This window comes from Hetaerina americana, unplaced genomic scaffold (assembly GCF_022747635.1).
Source record: "Hetaerina americana unplaced genomic scaffold, ioHetAmer1.1.p SCAF_5, whole genome shotgun sequence".
NCBI classification, from domain to species: Eukaryota; Metazoa; Arthropoda; class Insecta; order Odonata; family Calopterygidae; genus Hetaerina; species Hetaerina americana.
The window spans coordinates 76,675,565-76,699,937 of record NW_027287095.1 but is presented as its reverse complement, the minus strand read 5'-3'; the positions used below and the strand labels follow the sequence as shown (position 1 = coordinate 76,699,937).

The 24,373-nt window shown below is 40.5% G+C and overlaps 1 protein-coding gene across 3 annotated transcripts in view; it reads right to left on the bottom strand.

Moving 5' to 3' along the window:
- spir (spire type actin nucleation factor) overlaps nucleotides 1-24,373 on the bottom strand; it is a 448,013-nt gene that overhangs the window by 282,349 nt on the left and 141,291 nt on the right. For all 3 annotated transcript variants that reach the window (XM_071591594.1, XM_071591595.1, XM_071591596.1), the window contains exon 3: nucleotides 2,524-2,644. In XM_071591594.1, the coding sequence (XP_071447695.1) occupies nucleotides 2,524-2,644 (121 nt within the window). The remainder of the gene's footprint in view (nucleotides 1-2,523; nucleotides 2,645-24,373) is intronic.

Genomic DNA, 24,373 nt, shown 5'->3' with positions numbered 1-24,373 from the left:
GAACTCCAGAAGTTCCTGCAACACCTCAACGCACAAAATGGTGCTATTAAATTCACCATGGAGATGGAAACGGACAACCGACTGCCCTTTCTGGATGTCCTGGTCGAGAAAAAAGAAAATGGGTCTTTGGGACACTCCGTTTTTCGGAAAAAGACCCATACGGACCAATATCTCCATGCAGACTCCCATCACCACCCTCAACAAAAAGCCGGAGTAATTAAAACCTTACTCCACCGAGCATGCTCCCTCTCTGACGCTGCCTCCATTGGAAAAGAAAAACAACATCTGCTGAAAACGTTCCAGATGAATGGCTTCCGGCGTGACAACATTCTGAAGATAATGCACAGGGTGGAAGGAAAGAAGCGGATGGCCCTGGAGAGGACCGACGAGACTAGCCCTAAGGAAAAGGCGACGGCACACGCTATCCTGCCGTACGTCGCCGGAACAACGGAAAAAATTGCGAGGGCCCTCCGGAAACACAACGTCTCAGCCAGGTTCAAATGCGTAACCTAAGTGGCCAATATCCTCGTCAACGCGAAAGACCGCCTCCCAAAAGACATCTCTGGAGGAATCTACCAAATCAAATGCAGCTGCGGCAACTCCTACATCGGCCAAACATCAAGAGCGCTGAAATGCCGAGTCCAAGAACACAGAAGGGCCGTAAAAAATAGACAGTTCCAGCAGTCAGCGGTGGCTGAACATCATTGGAGTGGACCGACACATAATATTGAGTTTGACAACGCCACTTTATTGAATAAAGAAGGCCGCTACTACCCAAGGATCATCAGAGAGGCAATTGAAATTGCAAAAACGCCCAGAAATTTCAACCGCGAGGACGGCTACCCCCTCGCCAGCGCGTGGAAACGTGTCCTCAAGTGGAACGTTGGCGAAATATCGTCCGAAAAATGGATACACGCGGAAGAAAACCCGAAAGAACCACTTCCTACATGGACGAATAAGTCTTTTGCCCATACCATGATAATTGACTTGGTGAAGGCTTTATGAATCAATACGAGTTTTCAAGGAAATAATGGTGGATGAAATAATCAAATTGAACTATAGGCAAGAGACCATGTAATACATGATTAATCCTCTCCCCCCTTGGCAGCAAAACATACCGCAAATGTTGCCTCTTAAATTCCTCCAAATTTAATTTTAGCACTCTAACCATTACATCGTACTTCTCCATAGTATGTCTTCTGGGTATCATGAATATATAATACTTCTACGAAAAGAAGCCTGGCACCATTCAGTGTGTCAGCACTCTCCATTGATTATTTAATTTAAAACATGATTCTGTTGGCAAGAAAACATGTCTAAGTAACTTGGGAGTGGCTCCATTATTACGTAATAAAATATTTTCATCATTTTGTCAGAAATTTATAAACTCTACAGCTGGGTACGCAGTTTGAAAAGGTACCCAAAAATCTTAATAATAATATCGGCTCCGTTTTATTCTGAACGAGCGGCGTGTGAGAAGTGTATTGTACATTTTCAAGACAAAACTTCTTGCAGTGTTTTATCACCCAAATCACGAACCAAACATCATGAATGTATCATGAATACGATCAGTGTATTCCACTAACTGAAAGTGAAAGCAAAGATGATTCCCAGCAAACGCTCAAAACATATAAGATAAAGTATTGTTTAAGCATCATTACTGAGCGTCACGAGAGAACTTAGCCGGAGTTCACCGAAAAGTCACACGAATATCCTCCATGAAAAAGAACCTTTCATGTTTACATTTTTTTGTGATGCCGCTTATAGAATCACTTGAGCGGAGACAATTATTTCCACACTATCCAACTCCGGGGTCTCAAATCATTATTGCAACGCCTGAAGCAGGAAATTGAGGGTAAACTTTGATCCAGACTTCAGTATCCAATCGAGGAAGAAAAAAAAGTGAGAGGGAACGGTTCGTGCGACCACAAAACGCCAGAAAAGGTGTCTGGGCGCGGGTGGGCCGGGAGGGACGAATAACCCTTATCAGGGTAATGATGGGTCACGAGTTAAATTCCCTTTCTCCTCTTTTTCGGTCCCCCCATCCTATTCAGAGGAAAAGACATTACCATTCCTTCCCGTTGCAATGCGTTGGGGGCGTGCGGAGAACAAAGCGGGAGGAGAGGAGGGGAAGATTCTTTCGACCCTTAACTTATCCCTCAAAAAAAAATCGAGGGTATCTGTATTGAAAAAAAATCTTGATTCTTTCCCGTCCCATCTCCTCCCTTTTTCGACGTTCCTTCGTGAGCTGCCTAGAATAAAAAAAGGCATCCACATACGTGGGGTTTGGGATAGTAAGAGGTCACTCACCCCCTTAAAAATTCAACGCGGGAGTGAGTGTGTGTGTGTGGCAAGAATTTCATCCCTCCACCTGGCGCTTCGGACCTCGCCTGTTTTTTTTTCGTAAAAAAATTAAAAATGCTTGCCTCTTCAAAAAATAATATGGGGATAATTACGCTCCACGGCGACGACGGTGGGCTATGCGTGGGAGTTGAGAGCCAATGCTCGTGGGTCGGTACTCACCGGAAGAGGCAGTCATCATGTCGATCAGCCTTTCCAGCTCCGGGCTGAGATTCCTCTCCTCCTCCTCCCGCAGGCCGAAGTCGAGCGCCAGGAAGATGACGAGGCCCAAGTGGAACACCATCTGTACGGGGGCGGAGGAAGAACGAAGGGGGTTAAATGCGTGGATTAAGTTCGGGTTCACCTTAATGACCCCACTGCCGTGTGGGGTGATCGCTTCGGGCGCGAATCCCGGTGTCTTCACCATACAAGGAGATCGAGATTCGAGACACGTGGACAGAGAAGGTAGGAGTTTGAGGGACAATGGGTAAAGGGAGACAAGCGAATTCTCTATGAGTTGGATGCATGATGAGCGAATAGCACATATCTTTTGAATGAAATCTACTGCGATGTTACATGTTTATCTGCACAGGTGTTGGCTGATACTATAATGAGCAATATGGTCACGATACAGGTGAATGATGTTAGCCTGTTGCACAGTGAAAGCGTGACATTATCTGAATCAACATAAATTTTACAAATGATTTTGCTGAACGTATCCCGACAATTAACGTATAAAAACTACCGAAAATAGGAGCTAATTTTCAATGGCGTCACTTGTTCACTTAGACATTTTGCTGGCATAAACTTCTGCAATCTGCGTCATACATATTACTCGGCAAGCAAAACATTTTAATAACATCATCACTCGGAACTAACGGAATTAATTACTTCGTAAGTTTCATAAACAGGTGCCATTGCTTAATATTTAGTTGTGACACAGGTAGGGAGATTCCAATGATGATCATAAAATTAAATCAACTCCCGTGAACAACAATTATGAATTCCGAATGATATTCAACGGACAATATTTCACAAAAATGTAACCAAATATTAAGACTTCCCTGAAATCTTATGCATTCACCAAATGCGCGTCATCTTCTGAGATTAAAAGCATGTGAACGAAGCATCCCATATTACAAATGACAGTGTATGACGAGTCACAATCTTAATAATAATTCACTATCAATCTTTAGATGAAAATACAATTTTAGGTTTAATTATTTAATCAAATTAACATATTCCAAGGAGGAATTAGTTATTCAATGCGAAAACTACCTTTAACCCATCATAAGCTGTGAACCGAAGAGTGAATTTGTCCTTTCCACCAAAGAGTGAATTGAATTGGAAAATTCGCTTTTTTCCTTTTGAGACAAGACTCGATTTTCACGTGGAGTCATGCTGTCTGTGTGTCAATACCCGCCTATACATCGTACATCCTTGTCTATATGGCACCATCATAACTTACAAAAATTACCAAACGCATTGTGGTAAGCACGATCAATATTTTCTTCTTTGGATATAATTTCAGGTATTTTTGATTTTAAGAATTTATCGCTGAAAATGTTATCTTAATGGCACTTTGACATCCATTTCAGTGTATCAGTGGCCGGGAATGAACTAATACAATGAATTTAAAGCTAAATTAGCGTAGCTTACAAGTAAGATTTCCATCTTAGGCTCCCTGTATCGTTCCTTATATGGTTCCTTTTCGTGACCTGACCAAGCGAGTGAGAAGGCAAGCAACTAGACCACTTGCATGAGTCAGATCGATGTTTCCCAATTGGTGGAACGGGGGGGGGGGGCGAAAACCGGTGTCATATTTTTCAAGAATTAGGCTAGGGTAAATTAAAAGCAGTCGCCACACGGTACCGCGTCATTTTCAACCGTGGTTTAAATTGCCTCGAATAACAGACATGAACAATTGACTTGTACTAAGAAAACTGGTTTGTGAAAAGGACCACCGATTGCCAATTATTCGCACGCTGCTAAAAGACTCCCGCCGATTTTCACGAAATTAAGTTATGCCGATACACGGGAAAAGCAATTTATGTCTCCAAACATTGCTTCCACGTGTTCTATAGAGAGGCGGAGAAATTAATACATTCGGCATTTGGCAATCGTGGAAATTCTCAAATTTTCAGAGGAAGATAAAAGCAGAAGAATTACAGACGGTGGGTAATGGACTTAGAAATATTGACGCCTCATGGGCATATGTGGAAAAATGCATCGAAGAAGGGTTGGCATTTAGTAACTAGAAACTAACTACAGTTAGAAATTTAAAAAAAATGACCCTACATTCTTAAGCAAAACAATATTAATGACACGAATTATCAATACTTTGTTATGCCACGGAATGATTAGCGATAATAGTTTCATAATATTCCTCTCGTTCGGTTTACCTAGAATCACGTGAAGTGCTGGTGTTAGGAAAAAAGGCATGAAAATCGTATTCGCAAAACATGATGTCTGTACACTGGAATTCGTCCAAGAAGAGAATATAGCGATACCTTATCAATAATTTGTGTGTCACTTATGACTAACGCATCAACCTTCAAGTAGCAGTAAGTCATCAAATTTTCAATTGATAAAGATAAATTTACAAACGGCAGAATCACTACTATCCGTCGGTCATGATACATCGAATTGTGACTGACATTTGGGAAGACCTGATCACTCTAAAGACTTACTACTGCCCATCGAAGACTGCTTTAGTCAATGGGGTTAAACCAAAGTTTACTCCTGATATTTTCAGATGATAGAAGATTGGGGTCGGTTGAAGATGCGTGCTAATTCTAAAACTTCCCTGGGAGAATGGGAAGTGGTACCGTTTTAATTGCAAATAGGGGGGCTTATTAACAACGAAACAATTGAAAAGTAGGAGACATAGCAAATGGGTGCACTCTCCCCCTTTTCCTTCCAAAGCACTCCCACCTATCTTCCCCCAAAACATACAGAGCTATCGCATTTCGAGGAATAATTGTAGATGTGATGATAATGATTATTTAAAAAAATGCTATGTTAGTTTGCGTTCAATGATCAATGGTAACGGTTCCCGTATTTCAATATCTCAAAAATTAAAAGAATTGTTTCTTCTTGTTTATTGATTTAATATATATCACACCCTTAAGTCATTACAAGGGCGTGTTGCAAGGAGTGCGGCAACGTTTTGAACTGTATCGTGATGAAAAGGTAAATAAGAAGAAACTACAATTTTTTCCGTCGACACTTCCTGTACTCCTCGGCTTTTTCCGGGATCCCATGCCCAATAAAAATATCCTTGACTTATTCAGGTTTTCCAGAAGGCAGTCTTTCAAGAATACTATATCGCGTGTTTCGAACACGGGAGATTTCTTAACTGTTTACTGCCAGTGGTCCCCACTTTCTTCGGAAATACGAACCGGCATGGTTTTTCCCTGGCTCGTTTCATTCTCCCAAACCTACCCTCGGGGCCCGTCCACCGACTCTCTTCGAGTTCCCCACCGTGATGCAGACAGCTTGAGGGTCACCGACGAGCGACTCCTGCGAAGCGGAGTCAACAGTCAGTGAAGCGGAACAAAGTTGACGTTGAATTTGTCTCGCAAACAGGGGGGGGGGGAGAAAGGCGCAGTTAAAGAAGGGCAGAGAGCAATCGCTCCGTCCGCTCCGGCGCGCTCGACACTGTCAAGGTGAAACCACGTCGCGTGCACCAGGGCTTTCCATTCCATCTCATCAGTTCTGGGCAAAAAAAAGTCAAATGACATGCGGCGGGTTTCCGTCCATCGCTTCCCATTCAGCTCCTTTAAACTGAGTGGCGCTGCATAATAGTGCTGGCGCAATTGTAATCCCGGAAGTTTGGATAAGATCATCTCCATCCAGGAGATCAGTATTCTTTTCATTGGCTCGTTCGCGGTAAAATTAAAGTTTTGTCGCTTGCCTAGGGTACATTACCAGCTTCCTTGAGATTTCATGAAAGTTTGAAGTCCACGCAGTAGCTGTTACATGAAGAAAAAATTGAATACAAACTCAATTTTGGTTACCTGGTTACCTTCGCCATTCCACCAGGACATAGACATTAAGGACGTCATTCATAGGCTGTGTAGTACACGGCACTCAAGCTTCATACGATTGGGCGCAAAATCACGTTTTCCCGTGGTGCTGAGATACATTTCCCACCTTCAAAAGTGAGCTACATGGGAGGAGATCGCGAACCAGAGATTCTTTCACGCAGAGACACACAGCCTTCGAAGAGATGTCATTTTTCCCACGAACGATAAGGTATCAGAATATAATAACGTTTGTCCAACCTAACTGGGAGGGAAAGGTGTTTTGGGTATTCTGGTGTATAATGACCAGCTGCCACACACCCTAGTGGTAGATGTCAGGGTACTAAATAAATAAAATTTGAAAAATAAAAAAACGAGCCAGTGCGCCACTTGCATACTTCTTCCACATCAATTTTGCTGAAGCAAGTAAGAGTTTAAAAAGTTCCTCGGTGCCAAAGACAAATAGATATATTTTACCTGAATTTATTTCAAAGTTTTAGTCTAGTCTGGTTTCAGTCAATGTAGGAAAATGAGAAATATCCGTTCCTTAAAACACCAATACAAAGTTTACACCGATTACAATCGATTTACCGATTTTATCTATGAGCCATTTCGACCTAATTCTAACTTATTCCTTAAGGAATATTTTTTCAGGCGTGTTTCCGATACTCCAAGGAAGTTCAATGTGACCCAAATGACGAGAAAGGATAGCTCTACTTTCTCATTGCATTAACCTACCTAATTTTATTTCATTTCTCCTCGTTCGAGTTAATTAAAATAACCTTAAATTCCAACAGAAAACACATTAAGCATATACTTTATATCGTTATCAGGATTGAATACTAACCAGTTGCTGTCAAATGACTATAACATACCATAACGCAAATTTAGCCGATAGGTGTAATTGGCAACTTGACGGTACACTCGGTCGTTGCAAAATCACACTTATCAGCTATGCCGCCCTTACTCAGACTTGCGAAATAGTTGCACTGATTTGAAGCAATTCATACATGCCACCCGGCTCACGTAGACGCCGGCCGGCTTCTCTTCACACGACTAACAGCAAGATCTCATCCTCCTCACTACACCAAATGCTGCTAACAAAGTCAGGAACTAATGTAAAGAATCTAACGATTTGGAAAACGAAAGAACATACACATAATTATATCCCAAAGGATTGTCTGCGTATTATGTTGCAGGTTTTATTAAGGAAGAGGTGTGTTTTCGGAACATTTCCACCGATTCGCTCTGACTCCCCGATTTTCGGCGAGAGCAGACCCAACTGCTAAATCATTACGACAGTGGCGCAACCGGACGCGTGGCTCCGGGACACCAGAGCACACAGGTGGCGACTCAAAACCCGTGCGGGCACACTGGCAAACAAAATATGTCGGCTAAATAGTGATACAGAAAGTTACGCGTGGGCGGGGAACCCTTCGAAATACGTACTTATCTACTCCACTTATTGTTTTAAGAAAGACAGTGGGGAAAGAGGAGCAGGAGGCTTGTAGACAGAAAGACGAAACGCGGGGGGGGAGGGGGGGACAAGAGACTTATAACGAGAGGGAAAGGGGGTAAACAGAGAGAAGGGGAGAGAGAGATAGACACGAAGATGAAGGGGGAGTGGTTGCGGTCGGATACCTTTAGCCCGAGCTGAATTTCGAAATCTCGGCACGACTGGGAGCAAAATCACTTTCTCCTCCCTCCTCACACACACACACAACGGTCGTCCGTCTTGCGTCGGCGTGGAAGGCCGGCCGCGATCTTTACGTCCGCCCGGGAACTCCGTCCACTCAGAAAGAGCAAAAAGAAAATGACGTGCCGACGGCCCTCAATGAGGGGGAGGGAGCAAAGGAGGGGGGGCGAGGCGGACCACCCGTGCAATATCGCCGTCACGGACACACTCAACGCCGAGGGATGCCTACGGACTGGGAGATGAGCCCTCACCCGCCGCCACCCTGACCGCCTCCTCCTCCTCATCGGAAAAGGATGACGAGTTTTTATAGGCCACACGGGACGATGCTTCAGTTCCATGTCAAGGAAACCGCTAGACGGGCTGATGCGCGTGTATAGTTATTTTTTCTTAAAGAATCAAATACGTAAGTAAAAGAAGGTAATGAATAATTCAGCAAAGATGTAGGCTAAAGTTTAGCACTGAAGTTGGAAGCCATAAATTAGAACAATTTTAAACGTGCAGTATTTTTATGTTGTGAAGAAAAGAATATCTCATGTCAAAGGCTCATGGAGGTAAATACAGAAAGAAGAGATTATTAAAGATTTTAGTAGGTAACATAGCACTGAATGGTTCAGAAACCAAAGGGTACGTGATCAGATCATGGACTTGAGAGATGCAGGTAATGATGGAGGTAATAAGCTTGATAAAGACAATAAACAACGGAGTGCTCTTAATATGTTATGGGAAGGAAGGAGGCCGGAGGAGACGATGAGATGAAACGGGATGCTGGGAGCATGAGATAGAGAGAGATAGAGGGAGAATGTTGACCATGCGGGGAAGAGGGAGGAAGAAGAGAAACATTTGGGAGGGCACCAAGGGCTGAAAGAGAAAATAAATTAGGCCAAGGAGTTCAGCTCAGTCTGAAGTCCAAGTTATGTATCTTTGAACACTTATATGCAAATTTAGCTATATATAGTATATACGCGGAGGAGTGGCGGTGATGTTCTGTTAGGAATACATTCGTTTTCAGTCTTGGAAAGTCTTCGGGTAAAATCCGGGTGCTACGGGTCAGGACTGGTGACAATTTGTGTAGCGCAATCATCAGTCGGTTCGCTGGAATATTCGGTTGGTCGAAAAAAAATCTGGCGCGGAACGGTTGTCGCAAAACTCTGCGATGACTGATTAATGCAGACAAAGTAGGTGTGACTCACAATCGGTCTCATGGAACGAAAGCATACAAATACTCGAGTGCGACACGCCACATGTCCTTCCCCACCGGACGGATCGTTTCATTCATTAAAGCTGCTGGAAATGCCGACTCTTTTACATGTTCAATAACTTCTACAATCCCATGATCTCAGTAGATCTCTCGGAGCGTTCGAAAAAGAATCCTCCCGCAATCTATATGCGAGGATCATCCTTTTTATCATAAAATTAATAGTTTAAAACTAATAAACGGTTAAGAGAGGGTTTGTTAAAGTGTTGATTTAAGTTTCTGGTCAAGATCAGGTTAATCGACGACACGAAAATGAAACCATTCACTGAACATATCAGGCCATATCAGGTTTTAATGTTACCTTCTTGGCGATACTCTCCGTTTAAGTTACGCGGTAGCAGAGGTTGCAAAATACATTTGAATCAAGATGGTCACAAAAATATAAGAACGAAATTCTAGTATATTTCGAGGTTTTCCAGACCAAAATTTGCAATTTCTCCGCAATTTATCGTATACTTGTATGAGATAGATAATCTCATGAAACCATTTAAAAGATGTTACCTAAAATAAATAACAGCGTAAATTTTACTCAGAAGCAAATTCTTGATAAAAAGAAAAATAATTTTCCTCCCAGATTGAGAGTTTTCATTACATTACAAGAAAAATATTTTGATAAAAAATTCAAGTCACAAGTTCACAAGTCAAGTGAACCTAAGGACAGTGCCCTAACTTATTAGGCTTCGAACATTGACAGCGGGATTGACATTGACAGCGGAATCTCACATACACAGAATGAGACTATGGGAAGGAAGCGCACTCTGGGATAGTACATGTACAGGATCGCACCCAAAAGTGGTAGGACTGATTTTCTCTGGCGCGAACGGAGCGGTGGAGGGGGGTCTGCCTGGAAGGGTAAGGTGGTGGGGGCTCTTAGTAACAGACCGACACCAACCTCAGTCGCCTGCGGGCTGTCGTTGAGTGAGGACACCGTTTTTAGTGAAGCAAGTTTTTTGTCCGCGTCGAAAAACAAAATTAATCTGAATTTAGAGTAACGTTATTCCGTAAAGTTTTGTGCGAAACTCGGGAAGACGACAACTGAGACCCACGATATGATCAAGCAGGCTTATGGGGACACTGCCTTAAGCCGTTCCACAGTATTTGAGTGGCACAAGTTGTTTAAAGAGGGTAGGGAGCTCGTTGAAGACGACCAACGCTCCGGACGGCCGTCGACGCCAAGAACCGACACAAATGTGGACAGAGTAAGGACACTGCTGAACACAGACCGACGCTTAACCAGTGAGGAAATTGCAGACCAGTTGGGTCTGTCTGCATCCAACGTCCAACGCATTATTTCACAGGATTTGGCCATGCAAACTGCTGGGTGCTTCATCATGACAACGCGCCGTACCATGGCGCGCTCGTCGTCAGACAGCTCCTGGCCAAATACGGCGTTGCCACGTTGCCGCACCCGCCCTATTCTCCCGATCTGGCACCACCGGACTTCTTCTTCTTCCCCCTGATGAAAAGACAGCTCAAGGGACGACGTTTTCACTCGATAAAGGCCGTTCAAGAGGCTTCGACGAGGGTCATCAACGGCATCCCCAAAGAAAATTTCCAGCGGGCGTACGGGGAATGGGAGCAACGTTATACTAAGTGTGTAGCAGCTCAAGGAGCATACTTTGAAGATTATTTAGTCGATGTAAGTATATCGTCAATAAAATTCTTGTAAAAAAATCAGTCCTACAACTTTTGGGTGTGACCCTGTGTAGCATTGCAATCGTATCTAATTTTCCGGCAAATAAAAACAATCGGCCAAAATCGCTCAAAATTCCAGAACAGTTTTGTCATTTTCCAACATTTCCAAGTTTACTATGTTTCCCAGGGGCGTGGCCACCCCGCGAATCTGTACGAGTACTTGGATCATCGGCCACCATCCAAAACTATACCATTGTATTCATTTCGCAAATTGTTCCAGGTAAAAGCTGTGATATTCCTTAAGGCGAAAGGGAGACTACTTTGAAAGATTTTTTTTCACCCATGACCCTTGGGAACCCTTTGTTAAAGAGGTATGGTGACGCCAATATTTCTTCAAACGCATTTTTCAACGTCGATTATGGTGTTTAACTGTTGAAAAATGAAGTCATTCACATTTATTTCAATTCTCTTTCCTACGATGGTTAAATTAATGATGTTTATTTATTCCTAACGGCGATATGGCTACTTCTATAGCATTCACCAATACGAAGTTTAGGATTACGTCCCAAAAAAAACGTGCCATGTTTGCTAGGGTAAACAGGTGATCAAAACAATGATTTTAAGGCTTTTTTTTGGTATTATCACAACTCCCTCTACAATAAAATCCAAATCAATTACCAAACATGCAAATGAGGGTCACTGTATAAATTTGACTAGGATTATTAAAATTTGTCTTAAATTGACTCTTCTGATAATCAATTGCACGCAAGTATTTATTTTAGTATTCTATATTCATGGTAAGAAGATTTATTTGAATCAGGGAAATGAAACTCTTAAATAATTGCTTATCACATCACTAATACGACGAAGAATACAGAGTATAGTATACCTGTATAGTAAGAAAATGAATCGCTTTAATGACTGAAAATCCCGCCGAGAGATAACGTGATAGGATGAATATCTTTGCGAAAATTACACTGGAAGTACTAAAACTATCCTATCACTTCACCGAGGAAAATAATTGTAACATGTCTGGAGAAGTTAACATTTAATAAACAACTTGTACCGAACACAAAACTACTACGCAACTAAAGAACTAACCGTGGAAGTTGGAAGAAAAGTTCGCCGAGGAATTAAAAGGTTCCCAGACGAAGAAAACAAACGCAAAAGATTACGGCCCATTGTTTAGGATGAAAGCGCATCTTAAATGTGCTCTACTCCGCTAATTAGTCAAAAGTAGGCCGTCAAAAAGTGTGAAAATTGCAGAAAATATATTCCCAATAAGCAAAAGTCACTAAAAAGGGAAGATTGTTGAGAATGCCGAAAAAAACGCAGGAGAATAAAAATGAAGCGTAATTGAATAAAATAACACGGCCAAATAAATGACGGCTCAGAAATGTTCTGTCCCAGGAAAACAAGGGCATTTCTGAAGAACAATTAATTTAAAGTGCTAAGTAGCAGGTTCCTTTGTCGACCATCCTGACCAATTACCTAATTAGGGCATATACCTTAATTACGAATTATGCTATTTCTTGAATATATCTGAATATGTCTATGGAATTAACGCTGTGGTTACCAGAGGGTATATTCGACAAGTGAAAGGGCAATGCAAGCGCCTAAAAAAACTTGCAACTAACAACCTGCAACTAATAGCGCCCATGACATTAAGTTTTTGGTGAGCATTTCGAACGTTTCAAAACTGCTTTTCCTTATAAATATGCAAAACAGCTTTTTCCTGCTAAATGGTCATATTATAAAGTTGAAAATATATTTATATAACCCCGAGAGTGATACGATATTAAATGAGAGCAGAAAGCATTCACTCAGAGGAAAAATTTGAAGAACTGTTTATCATGCGTAAGCCCGCAAGTAAGAGATATCGCAGGTCACTTTGGAAACCAAAGTGTGACAAGGTCGAAACTTCAGCTCTTTTAAATTGGAAAGTAGCCCAGTCTGAGAGAGGGCGATACTCCACATTTCGCCGCGAAGGAAGAAAAGATGGGAAAAGAAGGCTGAGAAAAAACCCTCATATTCGGGTGCGGGAGCTATGTCTGAAACGGAGAATGTTTTCGTAATTGGAAGAGAGGTGGTGGCTAGACAAGAGTTTTTAGCGTCTTCCTTGATTTAGCAAGGATAGGACTAAGCGCAAGGCTGGACGAAACATTTTTTTTAGACTGGGGAAGTCGGTGCTTAGAAGTAAAACCCAGCAATTTTCTATCAAATTAATTGCAGTGATTTGAAAATGAAATACCGTTAACGGGCTAGATATTCGTGTCTTTCTCGCCAGCACGCCTCAAAATGGGGCGAGACAACCTAGTCCAAATTTTAGGAGTGGGAGAGATTTATAGCTCTCACGGTGTTAAATGTATTCGCGGACGGCTGAATTCGATTAATTTTCTAATTTTCCCATGTCAGCGGATGGGGAAGTACATTGCCCACGGAAATGAGGATGAGAACATTTCTAATTTGTCTTAACAACCGCGAAGACTTAACGGTCTATTTTCAGAGCTATAAACATTGCGAATATTCTATACAAGCATTTCCTTGTATTAAATTGATTTGCGGTAAGTTAACTGAAATTGAATAGCAATGTTTAGTCAAAGTTGACGCTCCATTCAAGGAACTGAGCTTTTATGAAACGTCTTACCCACAGAAGTAGGATTTGATCACAGTAAAAAGCTAATGCATTATTAAAAAGTGCGTAAACATTGTAGTTTTCTAAAAATTAACTCTAGTTGCATATAAATGTAACATTCATGCGTTTAAAATAATACGAAAACTTGTCAAAGAGAGTATCCGAGTGATAAAAGGCCAAGTAAATAAAATAAACAGTTAAAATTCTATGCAGGCATATGATGAGATCTCCATCCAGTATTCTGAATTATTATCTATGCTTTAGTCACAATTTGCCTAATCTATTCTCATTAACAACAAATATCAGAGATAATTATTCATTACTCACCACCATACTACCGCCGTAAACCACCAATTAATCCAAACAGTTTTGGAAACCTTGTTTTAATGATGCTATACCTTTTTTGTTCTATCGAATTTCAACTATGGGACATGAACACTAAATTTAAACACCGAAAAGAGGTTTACTGATCAGAATTGGTACCGATCATTGTTTTTTTTAAAGTAAACTGCGACGAAAGCTCTCGTCCGAGTTTTCACGCACATTTCTGAACCGCGTTTAGCTACAGACCATTAGCGAAACGGGAATAATTCCCGCCGACTTCAAAAGAGAAGACTGCCAAGCCTATAAAACGCGGTTTCGTCACATCTACTAACAGGGGCTTAAACGTGATAAAACTCGTGAGCGACCGATGCGTGAGGTAAATCCGAATTCGGAACACACGGGTCCACGAGACGACGAAAATAATGGGTGTTAAGAGTACGATGTGTACACGGGAATTCTTTTCTAGGAGCTGGGGTTAAAGATCGGTGAGATTAATGAATCAAGTGGAACACAGGAATTGGAGAAGGGAAGAATGGAGGAGTGAACGACCAAGGACAATTTCTCAAAGCTATAGGTAAGTACAAGTTTTAAAACCTTTTAATTTGCCCGCACAGAGCCAGCTGATGTAAATGGCGTAGATCTGGTTACTTGCCTCGGTTACATAGCATACGAATTCGAGATTTTTACAATGCACTTTAGACTGTTTTCAGAGAAATTTTTAATAGACTGGCAGCTTTGATTTGTGGGCTCCAGCTCTTATTCATTCCCATCCGAGTTACCGAGGGAAAACCAATAAACTTCGAATCGATTAGTACTAGAGAAGATTCAGGGATATTCAATGACTGAATTTCTAACCGTAAACGGTGTGGGATTATAAGAGATATATTTGTTTATTTTTATAAAGAGAGAGAAAGAAAGAGAAGAAGGGGAATATTTGTGGGCAAAAGACCAGGTCAACAGGTTGGAAAACGAAGACGAAAACCTTTTAACATTGTTACGGAAAACATTTGAGGTATGTAGTTATATCGAGCCATTCTTATCACAATATGTACATTACGTTGATTAACTTCTGATTCAAGGCCAAATTTTCTGGTTTAGCAACAGAACCAATCACTGCTGCCAAAAGGCATATTCATCACGTCCAATTGAAGGTCAGGAGCTATCAGAAAGAAAAACGTTCCCAGGCTTGATAGAGATTTTCAACATTCCGTTTTCCGAAATCAGAATGCTCAGCACACGTTACATTCAAGGTCGAAGACGCAACTAAAATAGCTACCAAGTTTCGTGGAAGTCATTTTTTTCAACCAGAACTCTTGAGAAAAACTAATTATCTTAAGAGAACCACTGAATAGTGGAGTAATAGCTCAAATGGCGTTAGAGGAACTTTGTAAACGCTTCATTTTTAAGACGTATTTCAGCCTCAACCACCTTCACTTATCCCAATACACTCAGTTTTGGACAGTCGAGAGTCAACTATTAAAACAAAGGCAACAAACTCGATAGGCATAAAAGAATCAATCTTCAAATTTATAATCTCTTGAGCAAGTTTCTCCCGATTCATTTTAGTAATACTTTTCATAAGTATCGTTAAGTAGCATAAATTGCAAACATCCCGCAGGAAATTTTTCGAAAATGTTTTGAGCTGATCCATCGTAAAAGAGAGAGACAAAAAGTGTTTATATATTAATGTGAGAACTGAAGATTCTTACTATCGTCTTCCTCCAACTTACCATTGCAGATATTGATGATTTTCTCACTAGCAGACTAAACTTTACATCATCCATCTCAGAGAGCAAGTCTAAATCAAAGCAGATACAAATTTTCTATCACTCACCCTATTCAAAGAAAAATTTCAGTATTTCACGATCAAATTTTCAAGTCACTATGATATACGATTACGAAGAAGTCGGTTCATTAAATTTCATCTCCCGAAATGAGTTACGATCGAAATGGTTTTCGTTCCCCCCAAGGCCTCCAAAAGGTAGTCTCGACTTCTCGTTCAGTTGACTATCGGTCAAACATGGTTCTCGCGCCCTTGAAAATTTTAAGGGTCTGGTCAGAATTTTAAGGAGCAAAATATTCGCAGACTACATTAAGTTTAAATTACCTGATCCGTATTCACTAACGTATGTCATGGTGAAACAATAAATGTCCTGCTAACAATATTTCAATATGCATAACTACCTGGTTCGACTTGTATGAATATAGGAAAGAACTATAAGTCAGACCAATGTCATTTCAGACTTAATATATAACCAAATGATAATTAGTACACGTTTTCATAACTTCAGAGATGCGTCTATCATTAGAAATATTTAAGTAAAAGAATTTCTCTGTTACGCTCGTCAGAGGTTTAATTTACCCAAAATTTACTGTAGGCTCTCGTGTAAACAGACAAGAAAACATTTTCAACTGGAATTCGGCACTGTTTTACGCAAGAAAAATAACCACGTCTGGAAACTTCGCGTATCACCTGGAAATTAATTGGAAGTTGGCATACATTTGACAAGGAACATAAAATTCCTCAGGAGAAAGAGGAAGAGCATCGTGAAAGGCACGATTGTATCAATTTCCATTGATGTAATTCAATAGCATATAATGCAAACGGGGAATAGTAATAACGAAACATCGACGAAGAAAGGAAATCGAATGCAAGAGCTAAGATTTTCCCAATGTATGAATAGTTCTCGATTTTCCTGCCGTAGGGTGAGGGTCGGCCACAACATTTCGACGGCTAAGTCTACTCTTTTCTGCAGGGTGACGGGGTATGACGAAGACATTGAAAAATCTAGCCGACGAAAATTCAGTCCTGATCGCCGCCACGACCCGGCGAGAAAATGGAAAACAATTGTTTTTCCAGAGTTTCTACGTACTGTGCGTAAAAGGAGTTAAAGTAACAAAGGAAATTACCTTTATGATTGCGAAAAAAGTCGAGGAAAGTATGCACATTGAGGAATTGGCTAATTAAGTAAATTATCTAAAGAGGACCATTTTCTTACTTTCGTATGCTTCTACAAGATAAATTTTCAAATCACGAGGCTAAAAATGTCGTTCCAATTTTTCATCTTACTCTTCCTTTTCGAATTGCACAAGAGTTTTCAGTGTGTGCTTCGAATGATGCACACACTGAAATCACATCGCTGGTAAATGCCGATACCGTTAGCACCGATGAGGTTCATAAACTGACAGATAAATCTGCGCTTTTCCAATAAGCGGAAAGCCTATTTTATCAAAGGGTGTAACTAAGATTTGTTCAAGGCGGGGAGATTTCAAGATCTTGAAAGGAGCAGTTTGTTTAATGTGCAATTCAATGGCCATAATAAAAGACCTTAGGAGACAAAATCGGATATGAGCTTCATAGCGATATTTCCGACTTTGTGCAAACAAAAAATGCCGGTATCTATGTTTTTCATTTCAGATTGGAATAGAATGAGGAGTCTCCATCGCTTTCTTCAAAGAAAATCTCGAAAATTTCACAGCAAATCATTACACCCAATCCACATCAAACATTGTGAAATAACATTTTCAAAAGTGATTAGAAAGATCACATAAAAACGATGATGCATACATACACCATCCTTTTTATGTCACCACTCTGTGTGTGTGTGCGTGTAGAGGCGAATATGAATCTAAATTTAACCAGACATCTGATAAAAAAACGATTAATCAACTTTTAAATAATTAAATTGAAACATCCCGCGCTGATGTTCAAAGATCAATGCGTGACGATCATAAGTGAGCTTACGTTGATGTTAGCAACTATCCAAATAATATCCAGCCTTGCTATGACAAAAGTTCTAGGTTAACAAAATCAATCCACATGAGCAACAAATGTTACCTGCGCATGTGACTTCACAGTACGACTAACTGTACGTCATACACCTATAGGAGCATTAAACAACCCCACCATACATTAACGGCATGGACATGTTTTCAATTCCAATATCAAGTACCGGGAAGCATGAAAATAATTAATCAAACATTTTTTTTAAAAATCAAGGGGGATAGATAGAGATTTATCATAAATGCATGCATATCGAATAATATTAATCCAACGCTTAATCGCTCGTAGGAAGTGGGTAAGAAATTAGGAAAATATTTCAATTTCACGATGCTTGAAAGCCTTTCCCTAAAAAAATACTTAATACAATGCTCACTATAAAAACCTCGAATTACATTTAAATAAGGGAGTTTGGATACTACGAAGGGTGCAGCAGGTTACTAAAGTTGAAAGATTGTTTTCATTCCGTTGGCATTACAATTACTTGTTCCTATGCACTCCGAAAATATGAACTCCAACCCAAGAACTACACCATGGTCGAAATGTTCTAATCACATAGCGCTTATTTCATTACTTGCCTTGCCCGTATGCTAATAATTATAACTGAGGAGTCAACATTTGTAGCAATAATCATTAGCGCGATGACACATTTTTCATGCATCATATATTACCGAACATAAAGCTTTAGTCTATGATCAAATAAATTTTCGTGATTTGGGGAGCCCTGTCTATTTTGAGTTATCAGAGGCTTCTTTGTTTTTCTTTTACGATTCGTATTTCTCACATTCAATTGATCTTCACCCCACGAAACGTTTTATTACAGTGAGCATAAGTCATGGTGTGCACATACTTGTAAGACAAGGGAAGCGATACGAATACCGGTCGATGAAGAGTAGAATCGCCAAGAAGACGATTATTCAGACCTAGACTAGTTATTATCTTTATTAATCGTCAGGCGTGAAAGGAATTGCATACCCAGCAACGCTCTATTCGTAATTCCTGGGAGAATATTTTCATTAGAACCCATCCCCACTAAATGTGAACTCGGAAGAGGAGAATTGTTCCTCTTTACTTCCGCACCGCTCTTTCATAACGTCGATTCCCTCACATCGAATAATATTCCAGAAGTATAGCTGACGAACATTTTTGGATTAAACTAAATATTACCACAAAAGGGATTATCTAACTGAAACTAATAGAGTGGTCATGAAATCTAGCAGCGCGCGCTGGATGGCGTTTAAACACCCCACCACCACGCGACAGTTCCCCCTTAAAAAAAATAAATAGCCATGCTGGGAATGTAAATGCCTCCATGGAACGACGCGAAAGCAACGGTATCGACGCCAAGTGTATTCCTTGCACCGTATGTTGAGGGGCATAAAATGAAAACATTATTTACAGCAGCCGGTAACTCATGGAAACGGCGCCGCGAAGTATGTGGACGACACACATTCCGATCACGGCGGCGATTTCACGATGTTTCCGGAAGTCATTGCATTTCTGTTCGATTAAGAAAACATACCTTAAGAATATTTCCCACCCCTCCTAAACTTCTCAACGTGTTACTCCTCCTTCCATTGCTCTCTACGGATTTAATCAAAGTTGTCACTAAAAATAGGCCAAAGGATTCGGCATCTGCAAAATTCATTCAGAACTTTAGAACTGAGAACTCGAAATATATTAGCGCATCATCGCATATCCTTATCACCGACATATTAATCATAGACTTCGTTATTACGACAAACGTTTTTTTTTACATTCACAGTTACTTACAGGTATTATATAAACAGTAACCGAGCTATGAAAATTAGAAAATACAAGATAATTTTTGTTACAAGGAGCTTGCTTATATGGAAGCGTTATAATGAATTATAATAAATAGCTTAATATTTCTGAAAGTACATATCTTTGAAGTTGGTAAATGTCATTACACTGCTCGTTTCACGTAATAACGAAAGTTAAACTAATTCAAGCATAAAAATATTACTAGCCCCGGGCAAATCGGATGCTATGTTTCATTTGCATTTGCAAACTAAGTACGTACACACGACGGTGTGAATCTTATAGAGTTCAAAATAGAAATTACTTAATTTTGAAAAATTTTTAAAAGTTACATGAAGGCATTATATAAGGATGGCAAAAAATCAACATGGAGTGGGCTTAAACGTTACGAGAGATGCAATTAATAAACCGCAGTAAACGGTCAAGTTTATAGTACAAGAAGCACTCGTCATTTAAACAAAAATTCAGAGTAAATTCACCGACTAGTGAAGATTTCAACGAAAAATAAAAAGAAATAGCAGTGCCTTAAATATCTACCTTGCTTTCACCCCAGGCATTTTAGAAAACCACTAGTAGCTCAAAATACCTAATTCCAGAATACGTGTTTTGATTATAAACGCACTTATCAGATAATGTTTAAGAGAAATCTGCTAAATGATGATTTGATTCGGCTAGATTAGCCTTATAAAACAGCTCATTACAGTCGACATTACGATACGATTACAATGTACTACAATTTAGTAAATTTGACTACTTCTTTGTCTAGATAAAATATATTTTATCGTATCGAGTTTTTTTCGATTGGAAGTGTTGCTCACCAATTCAAAAATTCTTAGGTCACATCGAAATTACAGTTGAAACCCTCCATGTAAAATCAATAAGTAATCTTAGTACCCAGGAAAATCCTTCCTGGGCTAACTTTTGGATGAAAAATGAGCGGGAGAGGAAAGTCGGGCTGCATTTACTACCAGAACTACAGGAAGGAACAGAAAAGAGTGCCAATAGGACGGATAATGTGAGCTAATATACGATTTCGTAAAGAATCACAAAAAAACCATCAAACGAATCGTTAAATTTCCATGTCTCTAATTGAATGTGACAGTTTCCCAGAATGTACATCCGTTAGTACACAAAAAAAAAACAATTTCGGTTCAGTTGAGAGGTGTAGGAATAAATACTCAGTAAACGATGAAACGATGGATCCTCATAAGCGAATTCGAATTCTTTATACTACATGTATGTTTACATTAAGTGTGAAGGTGACCAATCTTCTGAAAAAGTTACAAAAATATTATTTCACATTAATATCATCGTCTAATGCTACACATTATATTTTACCCCCAAGGTACAATCAATTTCAATTGATTATCTTATTAGCGGTATAGTAATTTACCACATATTTTGTTACAATATAAAAGGTTAACTTGAATCATGTTTCAATAATTTAGTTCTAGTTGACAGAGTGAAACACTGTGCCGGACACATGGCAAAAAGTAGAGAAAAAATTTCAAAAGGGTGACAATTCAAACAAAAGAAAAGTTCGTCAATTTTTATCTTGACCTTCGAACCTAACCTGGACAACAATGGACTGGGAAAGTATTGGGGTGATTTTCACCCAACTTCATGTCGTCAAGCGATTGATTGCAACGGAACAGCTCGCAGCAGATCGCGGATATTCACAGAAGCCAGCCACAAGGAAATAACAAATATTTTCTCCTAGTTGTACACTATTTTTCTGCGCATTAAAGAATTAAAAATGATTGATCCCGGACATGGAAGAGAGGGATCACGGGCCAGATCGAAATAATCACAGAGGACGTCCGCGTACACCGTAGTAACAAACAAACTCAGCGAATACAGTACGTTGTTGTCCTATCCACTTTCGCGCTCGCAATGGAGTGGGCCATTTATTCATGCTGCCACGCCAATTACAGAGTAATTTTTTGTTCCAGAAGCGATTTTTATTCGCTGAGGTGAATGCGACCTGCTTTTCGTTACACATCCATCATTTGCTGCTTTCGTTCTCTTTCACGCCGAAATAGTCCCTAATCTAAAATTTAACACCATTACCCGGCGGATCATCAGAAAATGGTTAAAAAAAACTCCTATTAGTAGGGGGGAACGACGCAATGCGTTGAATTTTTTTCACTGGCCCACACACTTAAGAAAAAATGCGCTCTCCTTTCACTGCCAACAATTGTCCGTGCCAAATAGCCCAAGGCTTTCTTCCATTTAAGGAAGTTCATTGCGGAACAGTATTGATCTGGTGGGAAAGCTGGAAAAGGCGTTAGAAGAGACTTAATAGATAGAGAGGCGACTGATTGAAGGGATGGAGTATCACACAACATTAATGGCACACGTAATCGCAGCTCAAGAGAATGATACATTATTGCTATTTTAGGATTTCAGTTTTTTTTTAACAGTTATGTGCCTCTTTTAATCGATACTTCAATGAACTTAACGATGGCACGTCACGATTAAAACAACGATATTTTGATCCCAATACAACTTACGGAGAAGATTTTCTACGATATCACTTCCTCATTCCAGTGATAGAAATAATAGTGATAAAAAGGACTTCTATCCCATATCATAATGAAAAGGTCTCGGTAGAGAATGCAGCGAAAGGTCATATGCATACTCATACCGATATTCTTCAATGTAAAGAGACTCAAGGGCACTAATCCCCGTTTCCATTCTCAAGCATTTTCGCTTTGAAAAGAGTTTGAATAAATAAATGTATATACACGCATACACATATTTATAATATGTAATATTATATATATATATATATATATGTGTGTGTGTCCCTCCCCGGACTACAACCTTGACGTGGTGGAAGGGCTTGTGCGTTCCGATGACCCCTAGAGCTGTGCTGGCGGGAGTAATAAAAATTGCTCCTGGTAGGGTCACCCATGCCAGATAGGTCGAAGGTTAGGAGCCAGACGAAGGGTAGTCCACGCAGCGTCTGTTCCTCAGTGAGGCGGCTGCAATGGCGTCTGACCCCAGTGGGGCGGCCAGTAAGTGATGGTGTCACATTAAAAACACTATTGAGGAAGGCAACGGGAAACCACCTCAATTATCATTCCCAAGAAAAATATGATGGACAATAGAGATATTTTGAGTCCTGGCAACCACGGGGCTCGGCCCAATCGGCCGTGTGTCGTGCCCGGCAGCGGGGGAGGCAAGGCTTCCGCGGTCGTCATCCCACGAAACCCTTGCAAGGGAAAACCAGCAGCAGCAGGACAGAAGACGCAGGAGAGGAAGACCAAATTAGTTAGAATAGGAACGTGGAATGTTAGGACAATGATGAGGACAGGGAAATTGGAGAATGTTAAGCGAGAGATGGAAAGGGGAAATATAGATATTTTAGGTCTATGCGAGGTGAGATGGAAAGATAGCGGGGATTACTGGAGTGATAAGTATAGAATAATATACAGCGGTGGGGACGAGAGCCAACGAGGGGTTGCCATAGTATTAAATGAAGAGGTAGGGAGAAGCCTAGTCAACATAGAGCAGGTAACTGATAGAATACTACTAGTAGAGATAAAAGCAGGACCGACGAACTTAGTTATTATTCAGGTATACATTCCACCAAGCAACCATAAGGAAGAAGTGGTCGATAGGATATACGATCAGTTAGAGGACATGATCGCGTGTGTTCCTGCAGGGAAACATTTGATAGTGATGGGGGATTGGAATGCGACGGTAGGCGAAGGAAGAGATGGTGATGAGGTGGGGGACTACGGTTTAGGCACGAGGAATGACCGCGGGGAGAAAGCAGTTGAGTTCTGCAGGAGACAGGGGTTAGTCATCACCAACACTTGGTTTAGACACCACAAAAGACGTAGGTATACATGGAAAATGCCAGGTGACTCACAAAGGTATCAGCTAGATTATATCCTGGTTAGACACAGGTTTAGGAACAGTGTGATAAATTCCCACAGCTTCCCGGGAGCGGATGCGGACTCAGACCACAATTTAGTTGTTATGAAATGTAGCGTACGTTTCAAAAAGATAAGGCAGGGGCGGCGAGTTAGAAAATGGAATGTAAAAGCATTAATTGGGTTGAAAAGGAAGGAATACAAGCAGGCGGTAGAGAAAATCATGGAGGATGGTAAAGGGCTTAGTACTATCGAAGAAAAATGGGAAATGATCAAGAAAGGGTTGTCTAAAGCCGCAAAGGACACTATTGGAACCGTTAACGCTAAAAGGACTAGGAAACCATGGATAACGGATGAGATGATTACAAAGATGGACGAGCGGCGAAAATGGAAGAATATAAATACAGAATTAGGCAAAATGAAGTACAAAGAATTGAACAATAAATTGAGGCGGGCTACAAATAAAGCAAAGGAAGCATGGTGGAAGACGCAGTGCGAGGATATGGAAAGTCTGCAGAGGAAGGGTGAAATCGGTGCGCTGTACAGCAAAGTTAAATCGTTATCAGGAAGTAAGAAAGGAAGAGCTATGCTAACAGTTAGAGATAAGGCGGGTAAGGTAATAGTTGACGCAGGAAAGATCCAAGAGAGATGGAAGGAGTATATAGAAGAACTGTATAGTAAAGAACTCAGACCAACAAAGTTAGACTTTGAAAAAGAAAATGACGTAGAGGAAGACAGCTTAGGTCCAGGCATACTAGACAATGAAATAGAAAGGGCATTAAAGGAGATGCAACTAAATAAGGCCGTGGGGGTAGATAACATTCCCGTGGAACTTTTAAAATGCTTAGGAAAATGTGGGAGGAAGAGGCTATATGGGCTGATCCGTAGCATTTATGAGGAGGGAATCTGGCCGGAAGACTTTGTGAGATCAGTTTTAGTTCCTATTCCGAAAAAGGTAAAGGCCACGTCATGTGAGGACTATAGGACAATTAGTTTGATATCCCACGCAGCTAAAG